Source organism: Octopus sinensis, linkage group LG3 (genome assembly GCF_006345805.1).
Source record: "Octopus sinensis linkage group LG3, ASM634580v1, whole genome shotgun sequence".
NCBI classification, from domain to species: domain Eukaryota; kingdom Metazoa; phylum Mollusca; class Cephalopoda; order Octopoda; family Octopodidae; genus Octopus; species Octopus sinensis.
This window is the reverse complement of record NC_042999.1, coordinates 118,736,909-118,761,716: the sequence shown is the minus strand read 5'-3', so window position 1 is coordinate 118,761,716 and position 24,808 is coordinate 118,736,909. Positions and strand designations below refer to the sequence as shown.

The 24,808-nt window shown below is 34.4% G+C and overlaps 1 protein-coding gene across 1 annotated transcript in view; it reads right to left on the bottom strand.

Moving 5' to 3' along the window:
• LOC115209871 (retinal guanylyl cyclase 2-like) overlaps positions 1-24,808 on the bottom strand; it is an 870,127-nt gene that overhangs the window by 94,856 nt on the left and 750,463 nt on the right. The window contains exon 11 of the mRNA XM_029778448.2: positions 23,196-23,345. Within this exon, the coding sequence (XP_029634308.2) occupies positions 23,196-23,345 (150 nt within the window). The remainder of the gene's footprint in view (positions 1-23,195; positions 23,346-24,808) is intronic.

Genomic DNA, 24,808 nt, shown 5'->3' with positions numbered 1-24,808 from the left:
TTATTGGTATATAAGTTCTAACAGATGATAATGTGTTTTTAAAAAAGAAGAAGAAATTGTCTAAATATAAAGAAATAGTGATAGAGATAACCCAAAAGTAGTCACTCTGATAATAGGTGCTTTGGAAATGATAGATACTATGTTGACAAATACATGACTTCAATCTTAGGATTTAAAAACATAAGCATAACAAACTGAAAATAGCACTACTAGACACCATTAACATATTTTGTAAGGTACTTTCAATACAGCAAAAATAGTAAAGCCAAATAAAAACACTGCTTGTAATTACAGCTGTGCTCAGTGATGGTCCAGTGTGAGAATGCAATAAAAAAAAGGACAAATGAATGAATGAGTGAATGAAGGATGATGATGCGAAGGAGGAGGAGGATAAGAAGAGAACAGCATAAACCATATCTTGAGTAAATGCTCTAAGCTCACTCTAAAAGAAAATAAGCATAATCATGACCATGTTAGTAAAAGAGCACTTTGTGAGTTGAGCCAAGTTTGTGGTTTCAAAGTGGAAGAAAAGTGATAGAAACACATGAGCCAGCGGTTGTACAGTGAATGATAATTACAGGATTTTTAGGTGATAAAAACTGACCATACTATTGAATCAAGGAAACTAAAGATGTTTGTAGAAGACAGAAGAAATAAAGAAAACAAGGAAACAAACAGTGTGGAATCATAGACATCACAATACTTTACAACAGAGGAGCAAATACTGAGAAAATTAAAGAATTTTAGGATCTAGACACAGAGAGAGAGATGAAGAAATTGCAGAACACAAAGGTGAAAATTGTTCCTGTGGTAATTGGTGCACTCAGCACAGCAGTTGTACTATGAAGAATATTAAAATTAAGACACATATTGTCAGCCTGCAGACAAAGTGCCATCCTGTAATCTGCAAGAATCCTAAGAAAGATTCTTCAGAAACTTACTGTCACCAAAAGCTATTACATGCTAATTAAATTTGGATGTAATGATGATGATGGTGGTGGTGGTGGTGGTGGTGGTTATGGTGATAATGATGATGATGACGACAACAAGGATGATGATGATGATGATGATGATATAGAAATCTCTACTATTATATTAAAAACAAAACAATAAAATTTAAAAGGCACAGCCTCTTACTATTTTCCATTATAATAAATTCCAAGTTACTGTTCCTTTTGTTTTTGGAAAGACCTGCAGGCAAGACTTTAATTAAAAAACGTTTTTGTTTTAATCTCCATTCTACAAACTTGTCTGTTACAGTTTTGGAAAATATAAAGTTTTTTTTCCCCCTTTCTATGTTATTTTCATTAAGTTATTATCTGTTTCCAAGTTAACACAGTTAGTTATTCCTAAGTTTTCTAGAAAATTGTATTAAAAAATATGAAGCTGTAGAGCAGTATTTATGCTATAACTTTAAAATGAATATTTCATTTTCTAGGCCTAATATTCTCTCTCCAGCTAATAAATGTCACAATATTAACCATATTTCTCCTCCTATACTCATTGAAATAGTTTGAAAAGTAAAGATAAATGCTAATGATAAACTTCTGCAATTTAAATGAAATATTCTCTCTCACACATTTCACTGATCATTTTATTTCAATACCTTTGGCAGTATCAACAAGGTATCTGATTTATATACTTCTAAGAAAGATTAAATGATATATTCCCAATTCATTCAAATTAAGAATTAAAATACCTTTTGGCATGTGATGACTGTTCAGTATACCTAGACTATTAATAAAACACAACTGTAGCTAGCTATGAATTTCTTCATAAAATGCTCCTGAATTTGGTCTAGCAAGGAAACCAAGGTCACTTAGAAGCTTTCCTTTTCAAAATATTTCATTGTATGTATTAATATAAAGTTCTCTATTGCATATGTACTTTTAACACATATTGACCTAGAGAAATTTCCCCAATAAGGAGGCTGTCTGTCTGAAATTTTTAAAAACTGTTTAAGCAAACTATTATATTAGTTAGATACAATGAAACATCATCCGTAATAATGAACAGGAAATTTTGTCTGTCTGCCTGTCCAGGACTCCTGTATTTCAGTCTACATTGGCTCTACATACACATATCATACCTTTTTGGAATCAGGATGAATTTGGGATTGAAAATCTGCCCTTCATTTAGTTCTTGAACACTCACCATTGTGATCAGGTCTAGATGAGGATTTATTATATGCTAACAGTTGAAAATTCAAATTTTAAAAGAACTCCAGAACTTTGTGAACTTAAAAGTTTTTCATTTAAACTGAATTTAAAGTAATACCATATTGATAGGGTACCAACAAATGCTTTATTATTATTGTTCTCTTTAGTTTTGGGCTCCAGGCTCAATTGGCCCTCCACAGGAGGTAGCTTTAAAGTCTGCATGGAGCAAGGTTTTCAAGCTAGTGTCAAATATTATACAGTATCAAAATGTGTAACTAAGCAGAAAACATGGATATGGAATTATGATAATGTAGAGTCTGTGATCATAATGTTTCAGTTGATTTTAATAATGTATGATAGTCAAGTTTATCCTAGCACAGTATACCTAAGTAACCCTACTGGTACAATGCATGTGTATCTTACTTTCGTTGATGTTACATAGCCAGTTGATTAAGAATGTTATTGCGGCGAGCAAGCAGAAACGTTAGCACGCTGGCGAAATGCTTAGCGGTATTTCATCTGCCATTACGTTCTTAGTTCAAATTCCACTGAGGTCGACTTTGCCTTTCATCCTTTCAGGGTCGATAAATAAAGTACCAGTTATGCACTGGGGTCGATGTAATTGACTAAATCCTTTGTTTGTCCCCTCTATGTTTAGCCCCTTGTGGGTAAAAAAGAAATAAGAATGTCATTGCTACTGAGTGGCATCTAGAACAAATGTCTTTTACCATAACCTCAGTATGACTGAAACTTTATAAATGAAACTGGGTTGATAAAAACTGTGTGGGACCCTGTGTGATTCAGGGTTAGCTTTGCTACATATTGTGTCACACTGTTTCAGCATGAGAATTTCGTTAAATAGAGATACACAAGTCTATGGAATATTCTAGCAGTTGCATATTAATGTAATGTACCAGGAATTCAGTAGAACACATGACTGAGTGCTTATCATCGAAACTGGCAGATGATCCATCATATTGCTTTCATTAAAAATTTAAATCGTGCAGCGATAAATGCTGGATTACATACCATTAGATAATGATCTAAATATTGAAGTGATTGAGTTGTTACATAATTCCTCTTGAGTAAAGTATGCTATATACATGGAACTGACTTAATGGGAGATGTCATGCCTTCAATTTACTTACACAGAGTGTATTTTACTGTAAAATGCTTTTATCAGTGTAGATGTCTAAATTTGTAAAACATTTATGCTAACATTCCTCAACAAAGTTCAAGCCTAGCCTACATCTGACTATAATTCCTTATCTATAGAATGGTGCTGCTGTTACACACATGTCATATACTGTATTTATATTTATTTGAATTCAGTTTAAGGCATAATATATATATATATCAATCAGATTGACTTCTTCCACAGTGATTACTCAGAGCTAGTAAGATTTAAACCCTCTCTACCCATTTGAACTATTTATCTCCCCTTCTTCTGTCTGACTGTGTTTCACTTCAAGTTTATTCTCCACAACTCTAAATACTCTAAATATTTCTTCCTATGCATGTTTTCCCTGAAAATATCTCAAATAAGGTGTTTGAGTTAAATATCAACTGCATCAATTTTAATAGTCCCTGATGGTCTGCAAAGGTGATGAGTTCTTGTGGTCAGCCATCTGCTGTAGCAAAATTATGAGAAAGCAGGGGCCCAAGAATGAAATTTGCTTAGGGTGTGCAAACCCGGGTCCAAAATTTTTTATGACTGCACAGGTGTGACTGTGTGGTAAAAAGTGGTTCAGCCTTGTGAGTAGATTTGGTAGACAGAAATGAAAGAAGCTCGTCATATATGTGTGTGTGTGTATCTGGAAAAGTCCAGGGGTACATGAAAGAAACCGTGGAAAGAATACTTCCTGGAAAAGCCCATGGAAAGGAAATTAGGAAAGTGAGGCTTCCTGGGAAAGTCCATGGAGGCATGGCAAAGTCCATGGAAAAGTGTCCTGATGCAGTTTGAATTGGTCAACACCAGTAGAAACCTATTACATCACTCCAAACAGGATCAAACCAGTTGCATCCATCAATCATTTTCATCAAATATTTCCATCAAACATCATCAACCAGTCCAAACCAGACCAAACCCTTTGAAACTAGATCAAACTGGTTCAAACCTGTTCAAACCCATCAAAACTGGTTTGGTTCAAACTTGTCCAAACTGTTTCAAACCATTCCCTGATCCAGTTTGAACTGGTTGGAACTGGATTGACCTGAATTGAACTGGTTTGAACCAGTTTGGGCAGATTTCAGCTAGTTTGGATTGGTTGATGATGATGTTTGATCAAAATGTTTGATCAAAATGTTTGATGGATGCAAATGGTCTGATCCAGTTTGGACTGGTTTTGACCAGTATGATCTGGTTTAAACCATTTTGAATTTATATACAGGTACAGGTATGTCTGTGGGGTAAGAAGTTTGCTTCTCAACTGCATGTTTCCAGGTTCAGTCCCACTACGTCACACCTTGGGCAAGTGTCTTCTGTTGCCTCAGACCAACTAAAAGCCTTGTGAGTGGATTTGGTTGATGGAAATAGAAAGAAGCCCATCGTATATGTATGTATATATATATTATATATATACATGTGTGTATGTATTATGTACATATATGTGTGTGTCTTTGTATCTGTGTTTTTCCTCCCCATTACTGCTTAACAATTGGTTTTGGTATGTTTACCTCTCCTTAAGCTAGTGGTTTGGCAAAAAAAGATTGATTGTGTAATTACCAAGGTTTTTAAAAAAAAAAGAAGTAAGTACTGGTATAAATTCATTAGACAAAAAACCCTACAAGGCGGTGTTCCAGCATGCCCACAGTAAAATGACAAACAAGTAAAAGAATAAAAGAGTAAAAGAATATATACATACAAACACATAGTGTGAGGCAGACAGACAGATAGACAGATTAAAAAATTTCACAGAAGGACGACAAAGAAGCAATTGGAAAAAAATCGCATAGAAGTGGTGGTGGTGGTATAAGATGTGTGCTTTGGCATTAGCTTATGTTGCTTGTCTGAATTGTGCATCTTGTACCAGGTAAATGAGCAATATTGCAGTTACTGTGTATGCATAGTCTCTTGCATTGAGGAAACTGGCATATTTTGGGGTTTCATGCGTTCATAAATTTTAGTTTATTTCCAGTTGGAAGATTTATCATGGAGCTGTTAGGTATACATTCAGATTGAGGTGGATATTGGAGAGGAGGGGGAAAGAAAAACGTGATTCCTCACTAATCAGAGTAGTAGTAGTCATTATCGTAGCAGCATGGTAATAATGATGTCGCTATTCGTCACTTATTTATTTATTCAAGTTTGTTACATCGTCACTTATTTCTCCAATTTTGTCACAGATTGGCTGACCGGAAATTCTAAGATTTTTCAATTCTATTTCACTATTATCAGCATTTGCTGTTTCATTAAATTATGTTACCCAAAATCCCAAAAGAATATTTTTCTTACTCGTTTTCTTTCCCTGACAACACTAACTCTGTCTCCCTCTCTGTCTGCCTCACTCTGTCTCTCTCTCTCTCTCTCTGTTTTGATTACCACTTGCTTCGCCAACACTCCCAACTCTTCCACCACCACCCCACTCTTTATAAACTAGTGCACGCACTCGGATTCCCCTACTCGATTTTAAATAACTCTGCTGAAAGAATACGAAAGAATAAGTAGGAAGGCAGATAAACCACAAATCCTTTCAGGTAGATGGCCCTGCTCAATCTGTAGAAAAAGCATAGGTATAAACTCCATAAGATATACACAGTGTAAGCTATGGACACATAAGAGGTGCAGCAATATCAAAGGGAGGCTAACTGGGAAGATAGTTTTTGTATGTGACAAAGTATATATATGTGTGTGTGTGTATCTGTGTGTGTTTGTGTGTACATATATATATACATACATAAATATATATAGATATATATATATATAAATATACATGATGATGATGATACAGGGTGCAATGAGTAAATTGTCACCATTTTATATTTTTTATTTCATGCATGCACATTGTTTGGTTTTGATTTTGTCAACTACACAGTATAGTAGGGTCGGTTGGATACTGTGAGCAAAACTGCACCATGATGCAATTCACTCTGCCAGAAATTTGGAAATGACATGCTGTACTGCTTGGCATTCATACTGGAAGCTCCAAAAGGAATAAATGGTGAACACACAGAACAACTGTTGACTTGCTGTGTCCCCAAAACATACCAAAAGTGATAAAATCAAACATCCAGTCAACATCATGGTGTTTGGAGTGATCATTAGTGGTGGCGACATTATGCTTCCATTCATCTTCGCACATGGCCTCTCATTCAACATGGAAGCCTACATCAAATGCCTGGAGGAGGTAGTGCTACCCTGGGTCAAGAGGTTGGCTGCTGGAAGACCCTATGTCTAGCAACAGGACTCTGTATCATGCCATGCAAGCAGGAGAACCCTGTCATGGCTGTCAGACAATTTCTGCAACCACATTACCCCTAACATCTGGCCTCCTAACTCCCCAGACTGCAATCCCTTTGATTATTACGTGTGGGGCGCAGTTGAGAGAGAAACCAACAAAACTCCTTGTAAACCAAAGATAAACTGAAGACAAGGATTATGGCAGCTTAACCAAGGAGACCATCCAGAAGAGCTGCAGGAGATTCCAAAATTATTTGGAGGCTGTGTTTGAAGTCAATGGCAATTTTATTGAATAAATTTACTCTTTAGTATTTCAAGATATTTTTATGTAATTTTGGTAAATATATCTGTTAAATTAAGATGTCAGTGTTATTTTCATTTTTGCATAATTTAGATGATAATTTATTCACCTTTATATTATTTTAGTTTTGATGCTGATGATGCTTTAGTACAGTAGTATATCTTTCTAGAATTCCCTTGGGAATTTTAGGACCATGTTCATCAGTTAACATTTTGGACTTTTGTTTTATTTATTTACTTTTGCCCTTTGTTCTTGATTTGATAAGAAACCTAACTTCATGCAACTTTTTACTGATCAACTTTTAGACACTATTTTCTAAATCAGGCAAAGTATATAGGAGGTGCAAATTTTGATTTTGCAGTCCCCTGAAAAAGATTTTAGCAGCTGCAAGCACACCACCTGCACCCCCAGTTTCTGGGCCCTTAGTTGCAAAATAAAATAAAAGGAGTAGAATGAAAAAAGAATAGCAAAATGAATACATCTAAATGGATACATACAACACATCTTGATTGTATATATTGATTTTTATGTTATTTATTCATTTATTGCTAATTGGTTCAAAGTTTTCACCAAGCTAGAAAGTTTATAATCAATGAGATTGCTATCAATTTTATTAACACTATAAAGTTAAGTTCAATACATGATTCTAATTTCATTTCAATTGAGAAAAGTTAAGACATCAATCTTAATATGTGCTAAAAGTTTTGCATAAACCTTCTTTCCTAGAATCGAATATATCTAGAATGCTATCACTTTCTACGTGTTTCTTTCAACAACAACAAAAGTTTATTATGATTTGAACTAAAGATTAATTATAAATGTCACCTAGGTTCACATTTTTTTTTTTTGTGAAGATGTATAATAGAAGTGTTCTAGTACAGCTAAGAATTAACAAATATTTTCTGTACAGCTCAAAATAGCTCTGAACATCTCATCTTCACTGAGAAAATTTATCTGAAGTATTTTCTTATCTCACAGTTTTTCCACTTCATTTTATTATACTTTCATTCCCTCTGTTATATTTAGAGTATGCTGGAAATCACAGGAAGTTGTTGTTGTCCAATTGATCTTCAAATGAACCACTTTTAAAGTGATCCTATTATCCATTACATGTTTCTTCTCTGTATGTGAAAAGTTGTCAGTTTTGCTTGCTCATCCTGAGAATAACAATAGCCAACCCCCCAAATAATTCCACTAATCACTTTATTTAATCCTATTGTGGTTATTTTTAATGTTGAAGCATTCCAAAATTATCAAACCTGCTTTTTTGTTTGTTGACAGGAATCATGTTTTTATTATCAAATGCATTTGAAACCTTTGTAAAACTTGTAAAGTGGTCTTTTACCACTTCTATATCTGTCTTTTGACAACAGTTGTTGCTCTGACAGATATTGTTATATTCCAAAGTCATCAATAGAATGGCTCTATCTGGCACTGTATGACCTCCAGTCGTACAGTGTTATTATCCTCCAAAGGTTGGATCAGTATAATGTCCACTCAGTATCACAGTATAATTATTATATCAGCACAGATATGACTATCAACACAGTCTACATGTATACTCAACTTTCACAACTGTCTCCCTGTTGACCAGCTACTGGTCAATTTATAATGGCTGGCTACTACCACTTCTTACCGGAAAGGATGCACAGTTTCACTAAACAACAACTCCCCTTTTCATTTTTTATTAACAATCAATTTCTTTTATTCTCCCCACCTCCTTTTTTTTATATATATATATTTTCAATATCTTTTCTTCTTAGGGTCTTTTAGGAATCCAGTGTTCTTCCTTTCCCTTGTATATATGGTTTCAACTTCTTGTAATGGTGTTGGAATCTGAAGTGTCACATAGCCAATCCATTGGTATTTCTACTCTTGTTGGTTCTTTTCTATGACTCTTTCCTTAAGCTGATTTCTATATCTTCTTTCCATTCCATTTCTGCTTCTTAGGCCATGTATCATTCTTCCTATGTATGTTACAATTTCTCCTTCTTCCCAGTATTGCTTGTCATTTTTGTTCATTCTTACATATACCTTATCACCTATTCTAAAGAATTTTGGCATGTCTTTGTTACCACATATTTTTTCTTCCCTGGTAGTGGTTTATCGAATACTGACTTCACCTTTCTGGCAACCATTGATTCTGCTGGTGAACTTCCTTCTGATGCATTTGGGGTTTGGAGTGTAAGGATCTAGCTTGACCTTGCCTGATATTTGGAACCAAATCCACCCACTTGTTGCTTGTTAAAGTGAGTGGGAAATCCTCTCCACACTAGATGATTAATGAGGAAACACTTGATGCCCTAGGACCTGTGCTGGTCAAGGAAAGGTCAGTCCTATGTTCAGAGTTTGGCCTACATTACTGACCATAGTCTTTATAACAGAGAACACTTCCTATCTCTTCCTCTTTTTTGTGTCAGCAGACCAAGGAGAAACTTGCTCTTCTGTGTCATCCATGACCAAGAGCAACACTTCCCTTCACCTTTAGCTTGGCCACAAGAAAGATAATGTCATTTTTATCCTTTCTAGTCAGCACCGTGCATTCCTTACTCTTTCACTCTCTACTGACAGACAACCTTGTTTTACACTATCAACTACTATCCAGCGAGCCAACCTTGTTGGCACTATCACTAGAATTGCTGCTGTATCTCTTTAATTACCTGTCAGGCATATGAATAAATGTATGTAAATAATATTTCTTCCTTCTTGGTGTTGATTCTTCGATGTTCACTAGTTACTCCGACGTGAGAACCTTTAAATATTACTCCTACATTTGGTAGTGGGCTACATCATATCGACCTGATATCACATATTTTATCCAGCCTGCCACAAGAGTTACCCTGTATATCCTTAAGAATTGTTGTATCATGACCTCATCCGTGGCTTTCTTATTAGCTTTCTTTAAAGCTTTTTTAAAAGTGTCCATGAACCGTTCAGCACTTCCATTCAATCTAGGGTGATACATTGCTATAGTTTTATATAACATCTCGCAGAATCTTTTAAACTCACAGGATACAAACTGTCTTCTGTTATCAGAGACAATTATATCTGGTACACCAAATCTTGTGAACAGCTTGTGTAAAAAGTTTATTACCGTATATGAGGTTGGGTGTTTACACCTCGTAACCTCAAACCATTTTGTGTAGCTGTCCACTACTATTAGGTGATAATATCTATTTACCAGACCTGCAAAATTGATATGCAATCAGGACCATAGTATTTTCACTTCCGGCCAAGGTTCACATTTTATAGTAGGTAGTTTCACTTCCAGCATACACCTTCTGCAGCCTTTTACCAGGTTTTCAACTAACTTCCTTGTCCAAGCTTGGCTAGTATACAAAACTTCACATCAACGCTTTTGTTTCCATGTTTTCTTATTTATGATTGTGATATCACTTTCCATGTCTGCTTGCCTTCTGACACTAGTGTTTTCAATTCTCACATTCACAAATTTTCTTTTTGTTGTAGTCACAACTTTTCCTGCTGACAAATTATTTATTTTTCCTTGTTTGTTCCATTTTCCCATCATTCTAGTTTTGCAGTGCGATTTTATGTCCTGTAAACTTACAGCAAAACCCCTTTTTTTTTTATATGGACAATTTTTTTCCAGGTGCGTCCCACTACATGCCATACATGGGTCTACATCCTGATATTTTTCTGTTTTACCTGCAACACTTGATTTCTCTTCTGACTTTTTTGTGCTGGCCTTATGTAGAAACTTCGTTTCATGTTGCTCCAGTCCACTCAGCTGGCAAAAATGAGTAATCCTGTGACGGACCGGTGTCCCATCCAGGTGGGGAATTTCCACACCACTGAGACTGGGAAACCGGCCCTTATGAATCTGGCATGGCTCGAAAAGGAACATTTATTTATGTGGAAACACTCTTTTTGTTGAATTTCTTCCATGTCACACCTTAATTTTAATATCCTGTTACATTCTTCTGACAGTTTCTGCAATGTCAAATTCTGGTTCATTTCCAGTTTTGATAGAATATCCATTCAGATTTCTGCATCCCTTCTATCTGTCAATCCTTTTGCAAAAATGAAACACTTGAAAGAATCTGGAGTAAGCATATCTAGCCTAAATCTCTCACATTCTTTGTTGACTCTGCCTGTGTAAGTACTGAAGTCTTCATCTTCACTCTTTTCTGTTTTTAAACATTTCCATTTAGTATTAAACAGTGAGCTCTTTTCACTAAATGTTTTGCACACAATGTCAACTGTGTTTGTGAAATTTATGTTGGATGCTTTTTTTTGGCAATATGAAGTTACTATACTTCACATGCACTGCTATCACTAGTTTTCTTAAAACTAGATGCTTTTTCATATCGTCCATCCAATACTGACATTCCTTTTCAAGAATTCTTCAAAAGTAAGTGTCGAGGTTACTCCTTCTTCGGTGTCATATTTGAATTCGCTTATGGAATTTGCTACATGGTCAGGTTATCAACTTCGTTAAGTCTAATATTTTCTGCTGCAATCCTTGTTGTTGTTCTCGTTGTTCTTTGAGTTGTTGCTGTTTTTGCAACTCGGCTATCCCAGCTAACAAGTCTTCCATATTTTCCAATCTACATAAGTTTGCACAAGATTTATGTTCACTTTGTCAAGGTTATAATTTTCCTCATGAATTAGTTTAACCTCTCCGTGTGAATGTTTTTTCTCACTCCTCATTAATTTGTTTTTCCTCATTGCCACTGTTGTAAAATGGTCTTTTACCACTTTTGTATATCATTTGATGACAGTTATCACTCTGACAGATATTGTTATATTCCAAAGTCATCAATAGAATGGTTCTATCTGGTACTGTACAACCCTCAGTCATACAGTGTTATTATCCTCCAAAGGCTGGATCAATATAATGTCCACTCAGTCTCACAGTATAATTATTATGTCAGCACAGACATGAATATCAAAACAGTTTACATGTATACATGGCCTTCTCCCTGTTGACCTGCTACTGGTCTATTTATAATGGCTGGCTACTACCACTCTTTACCAGGTGGAGTGTACAGTTTCACTATACAACAAAAATAAAAGTTCCTTCACTGCTCTATTAACCCCATTGTATTAAGATTTCTTTTGAAAAACACTGACTTTGTTTCAACTAATTTTTAAAATAATGAAGAATTTACCAAAACAACTTTGATATTATTAAGTTGGTGTTTTTAACATGAAATTTTGTATGGAGTGTTTTCATTTAGATCAATTTAAAACAAAAGGTTTCCATCGTAAAACCAGGGTTAGAATCAGGTGGGTTGGTATCAAAAGAGCTAATGTAGAATTTAGATTATAAATTTTTCGATGCATTCTTGTTACAAATTTATGTCAGAACCAGTATTCTTTTCTTTTCTACTCTAGGCATAAGGCCCAAAATTTGGGGGGACGGGGCCAGTCGATTAGATTGACCTCAGTATGCAACTGGTACTTAATTTATCGATCCCAAAAGGATGAAAAGCCAAGTCAACCTTGGCGGAATTTGAACTCAGAACATATATTTCTTTATTGCCCACAAGGGGCTAAACATAGAGGGGACAAATAAGGACAGACAAAGGGATTAAGTCGATTACATCGACCCCAGTATGAAACTGGTACTTTATTTATCAACCCCAAAAGGATGAAAGGCAAAGTCGACCTCAGCAGAATTTGAACTCAGAACATAGAGACAGACGAAATACCACTAAGCATTTCACCCAGCATGCTAATGTTTCTGCCAGCTTGCCGGCTTAATGTCAGAACCAATATTGGGAAGAAACTGGTGATTACTTTGGGAATAATTCTCATCAAACAGCTGCCACAGTTTGTACTTAAAAATGTATCTTCTGGAGATGACTCATGCAGAAGAATGATTTTTAAAGAACACTAATAACTTAATGTTTCCAAATTATGAGATTGATTTTTTTCTAATATGGAGTTATTTGACAACCAATTTGTTTAATAAAATATAAGCATCATATTGACAAAATAGCTATTGAGTTGGTAATTAATAAGAACTTTTGATTTAGGCACAAGGTCAGCAACATTGACCTCAGTACTAAACTGCAATTTACTTTATCAACCCCAAAAGGATGAAAGGCAAAGTCGACCTCAGCAGAATTTGAACTCAGAACATAGAGACAGACGAAATACCACTAAGCATTTCACCCAGCATGCTAATGTTTCTGCCAGCTTGCCGGCTTAATGTCAGAACCAATATTGGGAAGAAACTGGTGATTACTTTGGGAATAATTCTCATCAAACAGCTGCCACAGTTTGTACTTAAAAATGTATCTTCTGGAGATGACTCATGCAGAAGAATGATTTTTAAAGAACACTAATAACTTAATGTTTCCAAATTATGAGATTGATTTTTTTCTAATATGGAGTTATTTGACAACCAATTTGTTTAATAAAATATAAGCATCATATTGACAAAATAGCTATTGAGTTGGTAATTAATAAGAACTTTTGATTTAGGCACAAGGTCAGCAACATTGACCTCAGTACTAAACTGGCAATTTACTTTATCAACCCCAAAAGAATGAAATGCAAAGTTAACCTTGGCAGGAACAGAACTCAGAATGTAAAGAGCCACAAAAAATAATTTAAAGAATGTTTGTGATACTTTAATGTTTTATGTTGGTAATTAACAATACAATAATGTAATTACAATGACTTTGATTTAAGGTAATGATTGTTTGTATTATATATTTTATTTTAAGTTGTTTGAGATGGCTGACACTTTTTCATTTGCCTTGTTTTCCTGTTCTAACAGAAATTTTTTTTTTTTACAAATACAGGCTTGGAGAGGAGAAACAATAATAAGGATAATAATCATTTCTACCATAGGCACGAAGCATAAAACTTTGGGAGGAGGCTAGTCAATACATTCAACCCCAGTACAAAAATGGCCCTTTATTTTATCGATCCCAAAAGGATGAGTGGTGAAGTTGGAATTTGAACTCAGAACATTAAGGTGGACGAAATGTCATTAAGCATACTAATGATCATGCTAGCTTGCTGCCTAAAAAAAAACAATAATAATGAAAATGATTTCTAATTCTGGTCACAGATGTGTTCAGTACATTTGATTAAATTAGGCTCAGTACTTGAATAGTGCTAATCTAAACTGTCTGGGGAGATGAATGATGAATCTGCTACTGGTGAGATTTGGACATGGAACTGAAAAATGTATTACTAAACCTGCAAAGCATTTTTTTGTTACTCTATTGATTCTGCTAATCTATTGCCTAATTCTTCCTAGTAAAGGCACAAGGCCCTGATTCTTATTTTATCAACCCCAAGAAGATAAAAGGCAAAGTTTTAGGCAAAAGATAAAAGAGCCAGGAGAAACACTATCAAACATGTTGTCCAACTTACTAACATTTTGCCAGCTTCTTCCTTAATAATAACAATCCTTTCTACTATAGGCACAAAGCCTGAAATTTTAGGGGAGGCAGCTAGTCAATTACATTTACCCCACTGCTCAAATGGTACTTATATCAATGACCCCAAAAAGATGAAAGGCACAGTTGACCTTGGCAGGATTTGAACTCAGAATGTAAAGACAGATGAAATGATACTAAGCAATTTGCCTGGCATGTTGATGATTCTGCCAGATCACTGCCTTCTCAATAATAATAATAATAATAATAATAATAATAATATAATAATAATAATAATAAATGCCCTGATGCAGTACCAGACAGTGGCTCTCATGATCTGAACTAATTGGAACTGTTATCATGTACATTGTTTTGTCTTGGTATAAAAGATGGGCTACAGCAAATATTCTGCTCAATACCACAGATTTGCTTGTCAGTTGTTTGACCTTAACCAATTGAGCATGTCCCTTAGTGGCTGATGATATGTGCATCTCTGATCACGTGCAGAAGTAGTGGGGGAACATCATAGCCATGTGTTGAGAGAGATTCTTTGTGGTTTGAATAAATCACCTCTGGAAACGTGGGTGTTTCGTTCAACATCCTTAAACAACCCTTATTCAGGGACTTTTTGAGCAGGATGGGTTACTTGACCAGAAGAAAATTCTAACTGGGCCCCCACCTGCAAGGTCATGTGCTGTTTATCTTGATATGAGATCACCATGTCACGCACATATGGTTGTGATGCCTGTGCCTAGTGTACCCTTATCAGATGGGTAGTCATGATAGGTATACTGGGCTTCATATATTTTATGCCAGTGTCACTTTGACGGCATGCACTTCTCTCTCACTCAATAATAATGATATGTCCTTATGGGCAAAAAGTGATTTTGGCCACTGCAGGACAAGCTGCATTGTAATGTTTCAAAATCTACAGGGGCCTCAAAATAATCAAAAGCCTGCAATTTTCAATTTTTGTGTGACTCTCTGGTTTAACAAGAGATCTAAGCTTTATATAGTTTAGGATCTCACAAAGTTTAAATCTGCACTGGTGTTGATAATTGATGTAGCCTGTTAGAGTTCATCCTTTCAACTTTGTATTTGTAAGCCAGCTTGGTAATGAGAGTGCAAACTTCTAATTATTTCGTCTCAGCTGGCAAAGAAGTTTACGAAGCTTTTTTAAAACTCTGGTATACTAGAAGCTAAACTTATTGAATATGGTTAATCTGGTTCTTGACTTCCTTTTCCAGGATTCAAGTTAATGTAGAAATATATTGCTAATATGCTGCTGAACCATCACAGCTAACTGATTCCTGTCATCAAGACTATATGACACAAAATAATTATGACAAAAAAAAAAGTGACAAATGTAATTTATTTCTCAGCACACTACAAGCTATTGGTCAGCAGCTAGAATTTTGGATAGCAGAGACTGCCAATTTTTATAGCATGAGTTAATTTTATAGGAAATTCCTACATTAGATTGGACAACTTCATTTATGGATTTTCTTACTCAGTAGTAGGAATTACTTTTCCTGTCAGTAGCAGAAAATAGCAATATTTCTATGTAGTTTTTCTTTCTTTTTTCATGTTTACACTTGTTTTATTCGTTAGTCTGAATATGAAAAGGGTTTCATTTTCTTTCCAAGGCCTTTCACATCTAGATGGCACTGGAATAACTGAATTATTGGGGTTTATGGTTCGTTTAGGCTCCCTTGTATGTTAGAAATTGATTGGAAAACTAAGAATGGGCTGAAAAAAATTTGAGCCTTGTCATACTGCCAAAGACTGATGCTTCAGAAAATAATAATTAGCAAGTTAATTGCAAATTAGTTCAACTGGGAACCAATACTGCATCACAAACAACTTTCCAGGAGTATATCATCACTCTACAGTGATGACCCTGAAGAATTGATTAATAGAGGGAAAGGCAAAAGAAAATGCTTAATTCAGAATGTGGAGAAGCACAGAGAATGAAGAGGTTGGTGTAATGAATGAGCTTTGAGGTTGGTGGCATATAATCATTAATTATAGAATAGCAGAGAATATTTTAATTGCAGAGTCAGCATCTCAACTGTAAGTTAATATTTGTAGACGTTTGATTAAAACAGGAGCTGTACTTCAAGAAGAAGGCTTTGTATTGTAATATGGTCCATAATGCAGACATATACTAAGGTCTTTGTACCACAGGTGCTATATACATATATGTATTCATAAATATTGGTGTACAAGTAACTTTGAAAAAATGAAATGTTTTCCATTTCTTTTGATACATGGTTATTTAATTTAAATTACATTTTAATATATTTATTTTTCTTTCATCTTATTTCTTGTAATTTAATCTTAAATTATGCCAAGGGAGAAACTCTTAGAATTCCTCTCTCTCTCTCTCTTTTTCTCTCTCTCTCTCTTTTTCACATTCTCTGTCTATAGACGCATATATGCATATCTGTCTATACATCAATATGCATGTATGAATGTATGTATGTATGAATCTATATATATATATATATATATATATATACATACATATATATATATATATATATATTTTCAAGAATATGGAGTTGCTTAATGTTTGAATATTTGTGGCTCTGGTTTTTAATGTCTACCTATTTTGAGTGGAAATATAATTAATACGTTTGATCGAGTCTGTAAAAACATTTTAATGGAAAGATCAGACATTTGATTGAGATTTACGCACTCGTATGCATTCACATACATGAGCACAAAGGAGTGCAAATAAATTTGTTGTGCATGCATGTGCACATAAGGAAGAAATTACGTGGACACAAAAAACATCAATACACATATAGTTTAATTGAAGTAAATATTAGGAATTACAGAAGTCATGCATTACACACAGTCAAGAAATTTATATCAAAATCAGTTTATTTTTTCCTTTTGCTGAAACCTTATATAAAAAGAATGAAATAGCTGACCCTGAAAAACTTATGACAAAAAACTTTAAAAGAAAATTTACAAATTTTTCAAACTGTTCAAATTTAAAATAGTTTTCATAGCTCCAGTTTGAAATGAATGAATGAATGAATGAATGAATGAATGAACGTATGTATGTATGTATGTATGTATGTATGTATGTATGTATGTATGTATGTATGTATGTATGTATGTATGTATGTACGTACGTACGTACGTATAGTTAATCCAAACATGAACAAAGAAAAAACAACACAAAGATGTGGAACAAGTATAGTGTTATTGGACGCCCAGGAAAGGAAAGAAAGAAGGAGGAGGACTTAACGTTTCAAGTGGAGCTCTTCGTCAGAAACATAGAAAAAGGAAAGGTCCAAGGTAGGGAAGATGGAGAAAAAATCCTCAACGATACACATACGGTCACATATTGAATGACATATTATTACACATAATACACATATTGAATACATGCATACATACATATGTATGTATGTATATTTATTTATAGATATATAGTTAAAAAAGTAAATAAAGTTGGAAAAGTACATTAAAGAGAGTGTTTAATAAAATATCACCAGTTTTGATGTATCTATCTTATCAAATATTAGCAATATTCGAAAGAATTTTTGAAGGAGTCCGAGAGAAGAAACCTCTTTTGTGGGGTTTAACAGTTTGTACCCAAATTTGTGTTCTTAATTTAAGAACTCAAATTGGGGTAAAAAACTGTTTTTCTCTCTCTGATTCCTCCTCACCCACCAAAAAAAAAAAAAAATCCTTCTAATATTTCTAATATTTGGTAAGATGGATACATCAAAACCAGTAATATTTTATCAAACACTCTCTAAAATATAGTTCTGTGCCTTTTCCAATTTTATTTACATTTTGCAACTATAATTTTTGGTTTGTATAGATTCCTAACCACTTTTCATTTATACACACCCACACACACACACACATACACACACATACACGCACGCACATACACACACATGCACATGTACGCACACATACCTCCCACACACACAACACACTCATACATACACATGCACAATTACATGTACATGGGCATATACATACACGTACATGCAAGCACACACACGCACACATGTATACACACACACATACATGCATATGAACTCACATATACCTCCCACACACATGACACACGCTCATACACACACACAATTACACATACATTGGCATATACACACAACCACATAAACGCACACACTTGCACACACAGGCATGCACATACATGTGTGTGCATGTTTCTACATTGTTTTCTTACTTTAGACAGTACAGCTTTGTTTATTAAAAGTTGTTCGGCACATCCTCACACTCCCTTATTTCATCAGTCACAATGTTGTTCAACTCACAATGGTCCTAAAGGAATTGGTTGAGGCAACATGTATACAATTTGTACGTGATGTTGAGGTAAGCAATGAGGCTGCAGTCTCTTGCCATCTTCATGATTTCATTTTTGGCAACAAGATTTGTCCTTACTGTAGCAAGCTAATTTAGTCTATCAGTCTGACATTCCACAGTCCTTTTGAACATACATATCAATTGGTTTCTATAAAATGTCAGCTTCTTGTACCAATATCCAACTATTAGGTCCTTTCCAGGTGCCTTCCCATTCTGCAGTTTATCTACTGCTATAGTGAGGGTTTCTTTATCAATTTTGTATGTTTTACTGTTTGTGTTGGTACAGTATTCTCTCTCGGTTGTATTTAACCATGATGCATTCAGGTTAAAATCTCTCTATTTGTTCCAAATTTTTGACCAGAATGATTGTAGATCTTCTTGGGAGGGAGCTTTCTTAATGATAATGTTTTCCTTCCTCATCACTCTGTATAATGTATGTGGGTTGGAAGCAAACTTGCAGTTGATACTGGCTCATTCAAAAATTTGCATGCTATAGCAGAGTTTCTTGCTCATTGTCCTGAGTTCATGTTTTAAAGTGATTAGTTATCCCTCAAAAGCTCAGTGCGAAGAGTTGCCATAAAGTTTTGTTAATTTGCATTAACATATAAATACATATGTATTTATATGTATATATACACATACATGCATATATATATATATATATATATATATATATATATAATATATATATATATATATATATATATATATACAGGGTGCAGTGAAACAGTCGTCATCTAAATTATGCAGAAATGAAAATAACACAAGCATCTCGTTTTAACAGATATATTTACCAAAATTGCATAAAAATATCTTGAAAAAGCTTCGTAGCATAGTTTGTCTCTCATGTCGTTGATGGTCTGGCATAAAAATTGGCCCCTTCTCATCTTGTGTGGGAATACCAAATGTTTTCATGCACTACCTGCCTGATAAGAAACCCAGACACTCCCATGCCCCTTCATAATCACTATTTGACTCATCCAACTCTTTCCAAATTCTCTGCATTATCTTCAGATTGACACCTAACCACTGTAATTTTCATATTTGAACTTCCAGCATGAATGCCAAGTAGTACATGTCATTTCCAAATTTCTGGCAGAGTGAATTGTGCCATGATTCTGTTTTTCTCACATACAGTGCCCAGTTGACCCTACTAAACTGTTGACAAAATAAAAAACAATGTGCATACACAAAATTAAAAATATAAAATCACAGCTGGTCTTACCAATCAGTTTCGCGTAAAGAATACAATGGAGTGTTAGGTAACAAACCGATTATATAACTTTACACTCATCAGTGTTAGCCAATATGGAAGGGAATATAGTGACTGCTCTGTATTGTTGGAGGTGGATTAGCACAACTTAGAAAAAGGTGTTGGAACTGAAAGGGACCAGGGGATTATTTTAGGTGTTATGTCCCTTGGTTGGGTATGTTGTGAAGTTGGCAAGAGTTATCTTGAAGTATGGAAAGTGCATATCATTAATATGGCGCTCCTGTGGGGATGGGGTGTGTGCTATGCATAGCAGTGTCGTATGAATAATTTTTTCCAGAGGTGTAGGTATATATATAGCTGTGTTCATTGGTCTGTTTTCTTTCTGTAAGGGATAAAGCCAGTGGGGCAGGGGTTATGTTAGTATGCAGTGTGTAATGTGTATGAGGAGGTCTGTGTATATGTGGGGGTATAATTTGTGTGAAGGGGTATGTATAGGGGGTGGTAGGAGATTTATAGGGGTATGTGTGTACATAGGTGCCTTGGTGTGTGCATTGGTCAAACTCTTTTTGCCAGGCTCAAGGGCATTGGTGGAAGGTCATTTGCAGAAGGTCAAGGCAAGGGACCTGTGGATGCAATCGTGGTGGAGTGTGCAGGTATGATAGAACATACTTCCTTTTGGGTGAGCAGAGCAAGGGGAAATTATATTGGATTTGAAAAATCTATTAACTATTCAAAATAAAAATATATTTTGGCATTTAAAGGAAAAATTACTGACATGCATAATGGTCGTCAGGACTAAACACACCAAAAAAGCAGTTAACTGGCAGGTGCTATAGTCAGGATGACAGGTAATATGCCCTGTGGTATTCAGTTATATCTATGCAAAATGTTCAAATCCCACTGAGGCTGAATTTCTTTTTTATCCTTACAAGATTATCAGTAATTATTACCAGTCAAATACAGGCAAAGAGATCGATCAAATTGATTATGTTCTTCACGTCCTGGAAGTTTTGAGACTTAGTGTAAGTATCAGAAACCATCATTAATGTCAATCATTATAAACCATTTGCAATGAAAATATTGACAACATCACTACCATTATCACCACTACTTAATCATCATCATTTCTATGAGTGTCATCATATATTGTTTCTGTGATTTTCCACATCATACATCTTTATGCAACACTTCATTAGATATATGTAGGTATATCAACAAGCAGTAGATATGAAGTTATCTTCTAAGTTAACATCACTTTAGAATTGGTTTCTATTTCAAAAGTTTAGAATTAAGCATGAAAATAGAACTGCATAAAATTTTAGTGAACATTTGATTGCATAGAGAATGATTATTTATTTATTTAGTTATTTATCACCAATTCCTCTGATATGTAATTAACTAATTTGAAGCCACTTCCAAAAGAAAAAAGTTCTCTAAGCTTCCATGAAACCATTTCTAATGGATTGCTGCAAACTTCAGATTGTGTACACTTTACCTTTTATCTTTTTTTTCAATCAGTAGACTATGACCATGGTGAGGCATCACCTTGAAGAATTTTAGATGAATGAATCGACCTTAGTACTTATTTACTTTTATAAGGTGGATTCTTATTATACCTGTCTCTTTTGCCAGACTGTTACGTTATGTATGTATATGGGGGTGTAAACACACCAACACCTGTCGTCAAGTGATGGTGATGGACAAACATACACACACATACACATGATGGGCTTCTTTCAGCTTCTGTTTCCCAAATCCATTCACAAGGCTTTAGTCAGCCCATCGCGATAGTTGAAGGCACTTGTCTAAGGTGCTATGTAGTGGAACTGAACCCAGAATCCTTTGGTTGGGAAACAAACTTCTTACCATACACATACATAGATGCATGCATACAAACATACATATACATACATATACACACACACACACACACACACATATATATATATATATATAATACATATATACATATATATATATATATATATATATATATATAAAATCATCATCATCATTTAACACCTGTCTTTCATATTGGTATGTACTTTTTATAGTTGGATGCACTTAAACTGAGCAGTGAAATGTAAATCAGATTTATTTTGATAATTCATCCTTTATTTGGAGTTTGTTGTCTATTCAGGCTATTCTAGACCACGAGCAGGCAGTGGGATTTGTTGATGTGCAGCGTTAACTTTTCTAGGGTCATGAACAATTGGTCAAGTTCCTACAAACAAAATTCTGGCATGGGAAGTATGTCCCAGAAGAGTACATTTTCTGAGTGGAGGAAGTAGAATGTAGTTCTATATGTGGTTTGAAGTAATGGGACAATAGGCATAGAAAAAGATGATATGTAAGCATCATATTATCCTGGTTTGTATAGGGCTAGTATACAGCTTGGTAGTTCAAAGGATCAGAAATGATTGAAATTGTAATAGGAAAGTAAAATTTGGATAGAGGATACTTGTGCACAAGTGGTTGCATTGTGTAGATGAGTGAATATTTGTCTATTGATCTGATGATTTTATTCTTATATTGTGAACAATGTTGTTTGCATAGCATCTGTACTCTGCCAAAACTTCTTGAGTAGTACTCCAACAAAGGGTAGAGAGTCAACAATTGTTTGGAGCTGAAGTATTTTGTGATCTTTTCAAAGCCAAGCTATTGATTGGAAAAAAGCTCTCCAGTCTGAAACCTTTCATAAAATAATACATGCACTGATATTACAAAAGCAATCTTCCATTATTAGTAATGTAGTATTATCAATGTAAGGCATTTTCTTTTCTTTTTTTTTTTTTCTTTGTTAGATACAAAAACAATCCTTTTAGGCAACGAGAATAAACAAATAAACCCATCTCGATTTATTACAGGTATTTCTCTGTCACCTACCCCAAAAGAGGAATTAAAAGCAAAATTAGCAGTGGTAGTGTTTGAATTCAGAAATGAGATTAATGAAATTTTAAAATACACTTAGATTAATGCTGACTTGACTCAGCTTCAACTATTGATATAAAGCCATTAGTTTCTTTTAACTATGGCTGTAACCAATTTTTATGAGGGGTTGTGTACAGTCACTTAAACTAACCTTTGCTGTATATTACACTTGTTTCTGATTTCAGAAAGTAAATTATATTTAGTCCAAACACTGCTGACTACTCTACCACCTTTTTTTTTTATAAACATTACAAATGAATGATTTCTTTTAACAAATTAAGAGCAATTTTGTAACAAAGCATATATAATTGACTGAATCAATCCAGCATGTAACTGACAAATATTTCATTAACTTCAGTTGAACTTCAACTAATGGACTAGAGAAGAATCAAAATACTTTTCCATTTAGTTTGGCACACTGCTAAATTAGCTATCTCCATAAAAATAATCGTGTTTATAAGTCATTACTTACCTTCAGCTGAAAGGCCATGGCTGGAGTAGGGGGTATTTCTTAAAATTATTTCCTGCATTATTATTGATAAACTGTACACATCACTTTTATCTAACCATCGTCCTTTAGAATTCATATTTCGAAGGACTTCTGGAGCAAACCAAAGCATATCTGTGAAACATATGAAAATGGTTATTTACAAAGTTTGTTTTATTTATATCATAGTTAAACAAAACACATGCAATTTTTCCAAAGTGAAGTTAACAGCAACTTAGCTAATATTTAGAAGGGGGATTTGAAATGTCCCAAATACAAATGGGGCTTTAATCATCAAAACTGTTATAGGTTCAGGTTAAGGCTTATGTGAATAAAACACTGTATAACACATCAAACTGGAATCATTTTAAATTTTAAAAAAAAAGGCTGATTAAATATAATGAATTGAGTAATCCCATGAGACAGGTCAATGTCACTTTATTACAATGCTAACAACGATGACAATGTTGTAATAACTAATGTGAATTCTTCAGGGGTGAAACAACATGAAACAACAGCTAAGTTAGTTATTAACATATTTGATATAAAGAGCATTAATAATCAAATTAAAAATAATTATGTGGTGAGAAATATAGAATAATATTGCAATTAAACTTATAAGGCTTATCATCGCATTAAGCATGCTAGGTAATATAGACAGTTTTTGGTTTTGTTAAACTTCTTTAGTAGAGCACAGACTTGACTCGAATTGGCAAAGTAATTTAGAGAGCTTCACTAAATAGATGTAGAAAATTGTAAATCATTCTTTTATTCTTTTACTTGTTTCAGTCATTTGACTGCAGCCATGCTGGAGTACCACCTTTAGTCAAGCAAATTGACCCTAGGACTTATTCTTTGTAAGCATAGTATTCTATCAGTCTCTTTTGCTGAAGTGCCAAGTTACGGGGATGTAAACACACCAGCATTGGTTGTCAAGTGATGGTGGAGGGTCAAACACAGACACACAAATACATACATATATATATATATATATATATATATATAAAATTAACAGAATGAGATGAAAATCCAAGGCTGTGAAAGATTCCAGAACATTTATAAAGAGAAGGTCTTACAGCTGTTTCCAGGATATTTTACATATCCCTTCATCGGAGACAGCGTGAGAAAATGGTTAAGAAATAGTTATTCTAGAGAAGATATGAAATAGAAAGTGAAGTGGAGGATTGAAAACAGGCATGAGATATGCAGGGATGTTGTATGTGCAGTTCCATTATTTAAACAGAATGGCATACATATAAGCTTCCATTACCTTTTGTGTAAGTTCCAATAGTATTTAAAATTAAATATATTACTGTCCTTGTGCAAAAATTTGAAAGCAATATTTTTACATTAACATTATACTCCTAATGATACAGGAGTGGCTGTGTGGTAAGAAGTTTGCTTCCCAACCACATGGTTCCAAGTTCAGTCCCACTGCATGGCACCTTAGGCAAGTGTCTTCTACTTATAGCTGCAGGCTGACCAAAGCCTTGTGAGTGGATTTGGTAGATGGAAACTGAAAGTAGCCCGTCGTATATATATATATATATATATTATACATATATATATATATATATATATATATATACGATGGCTTC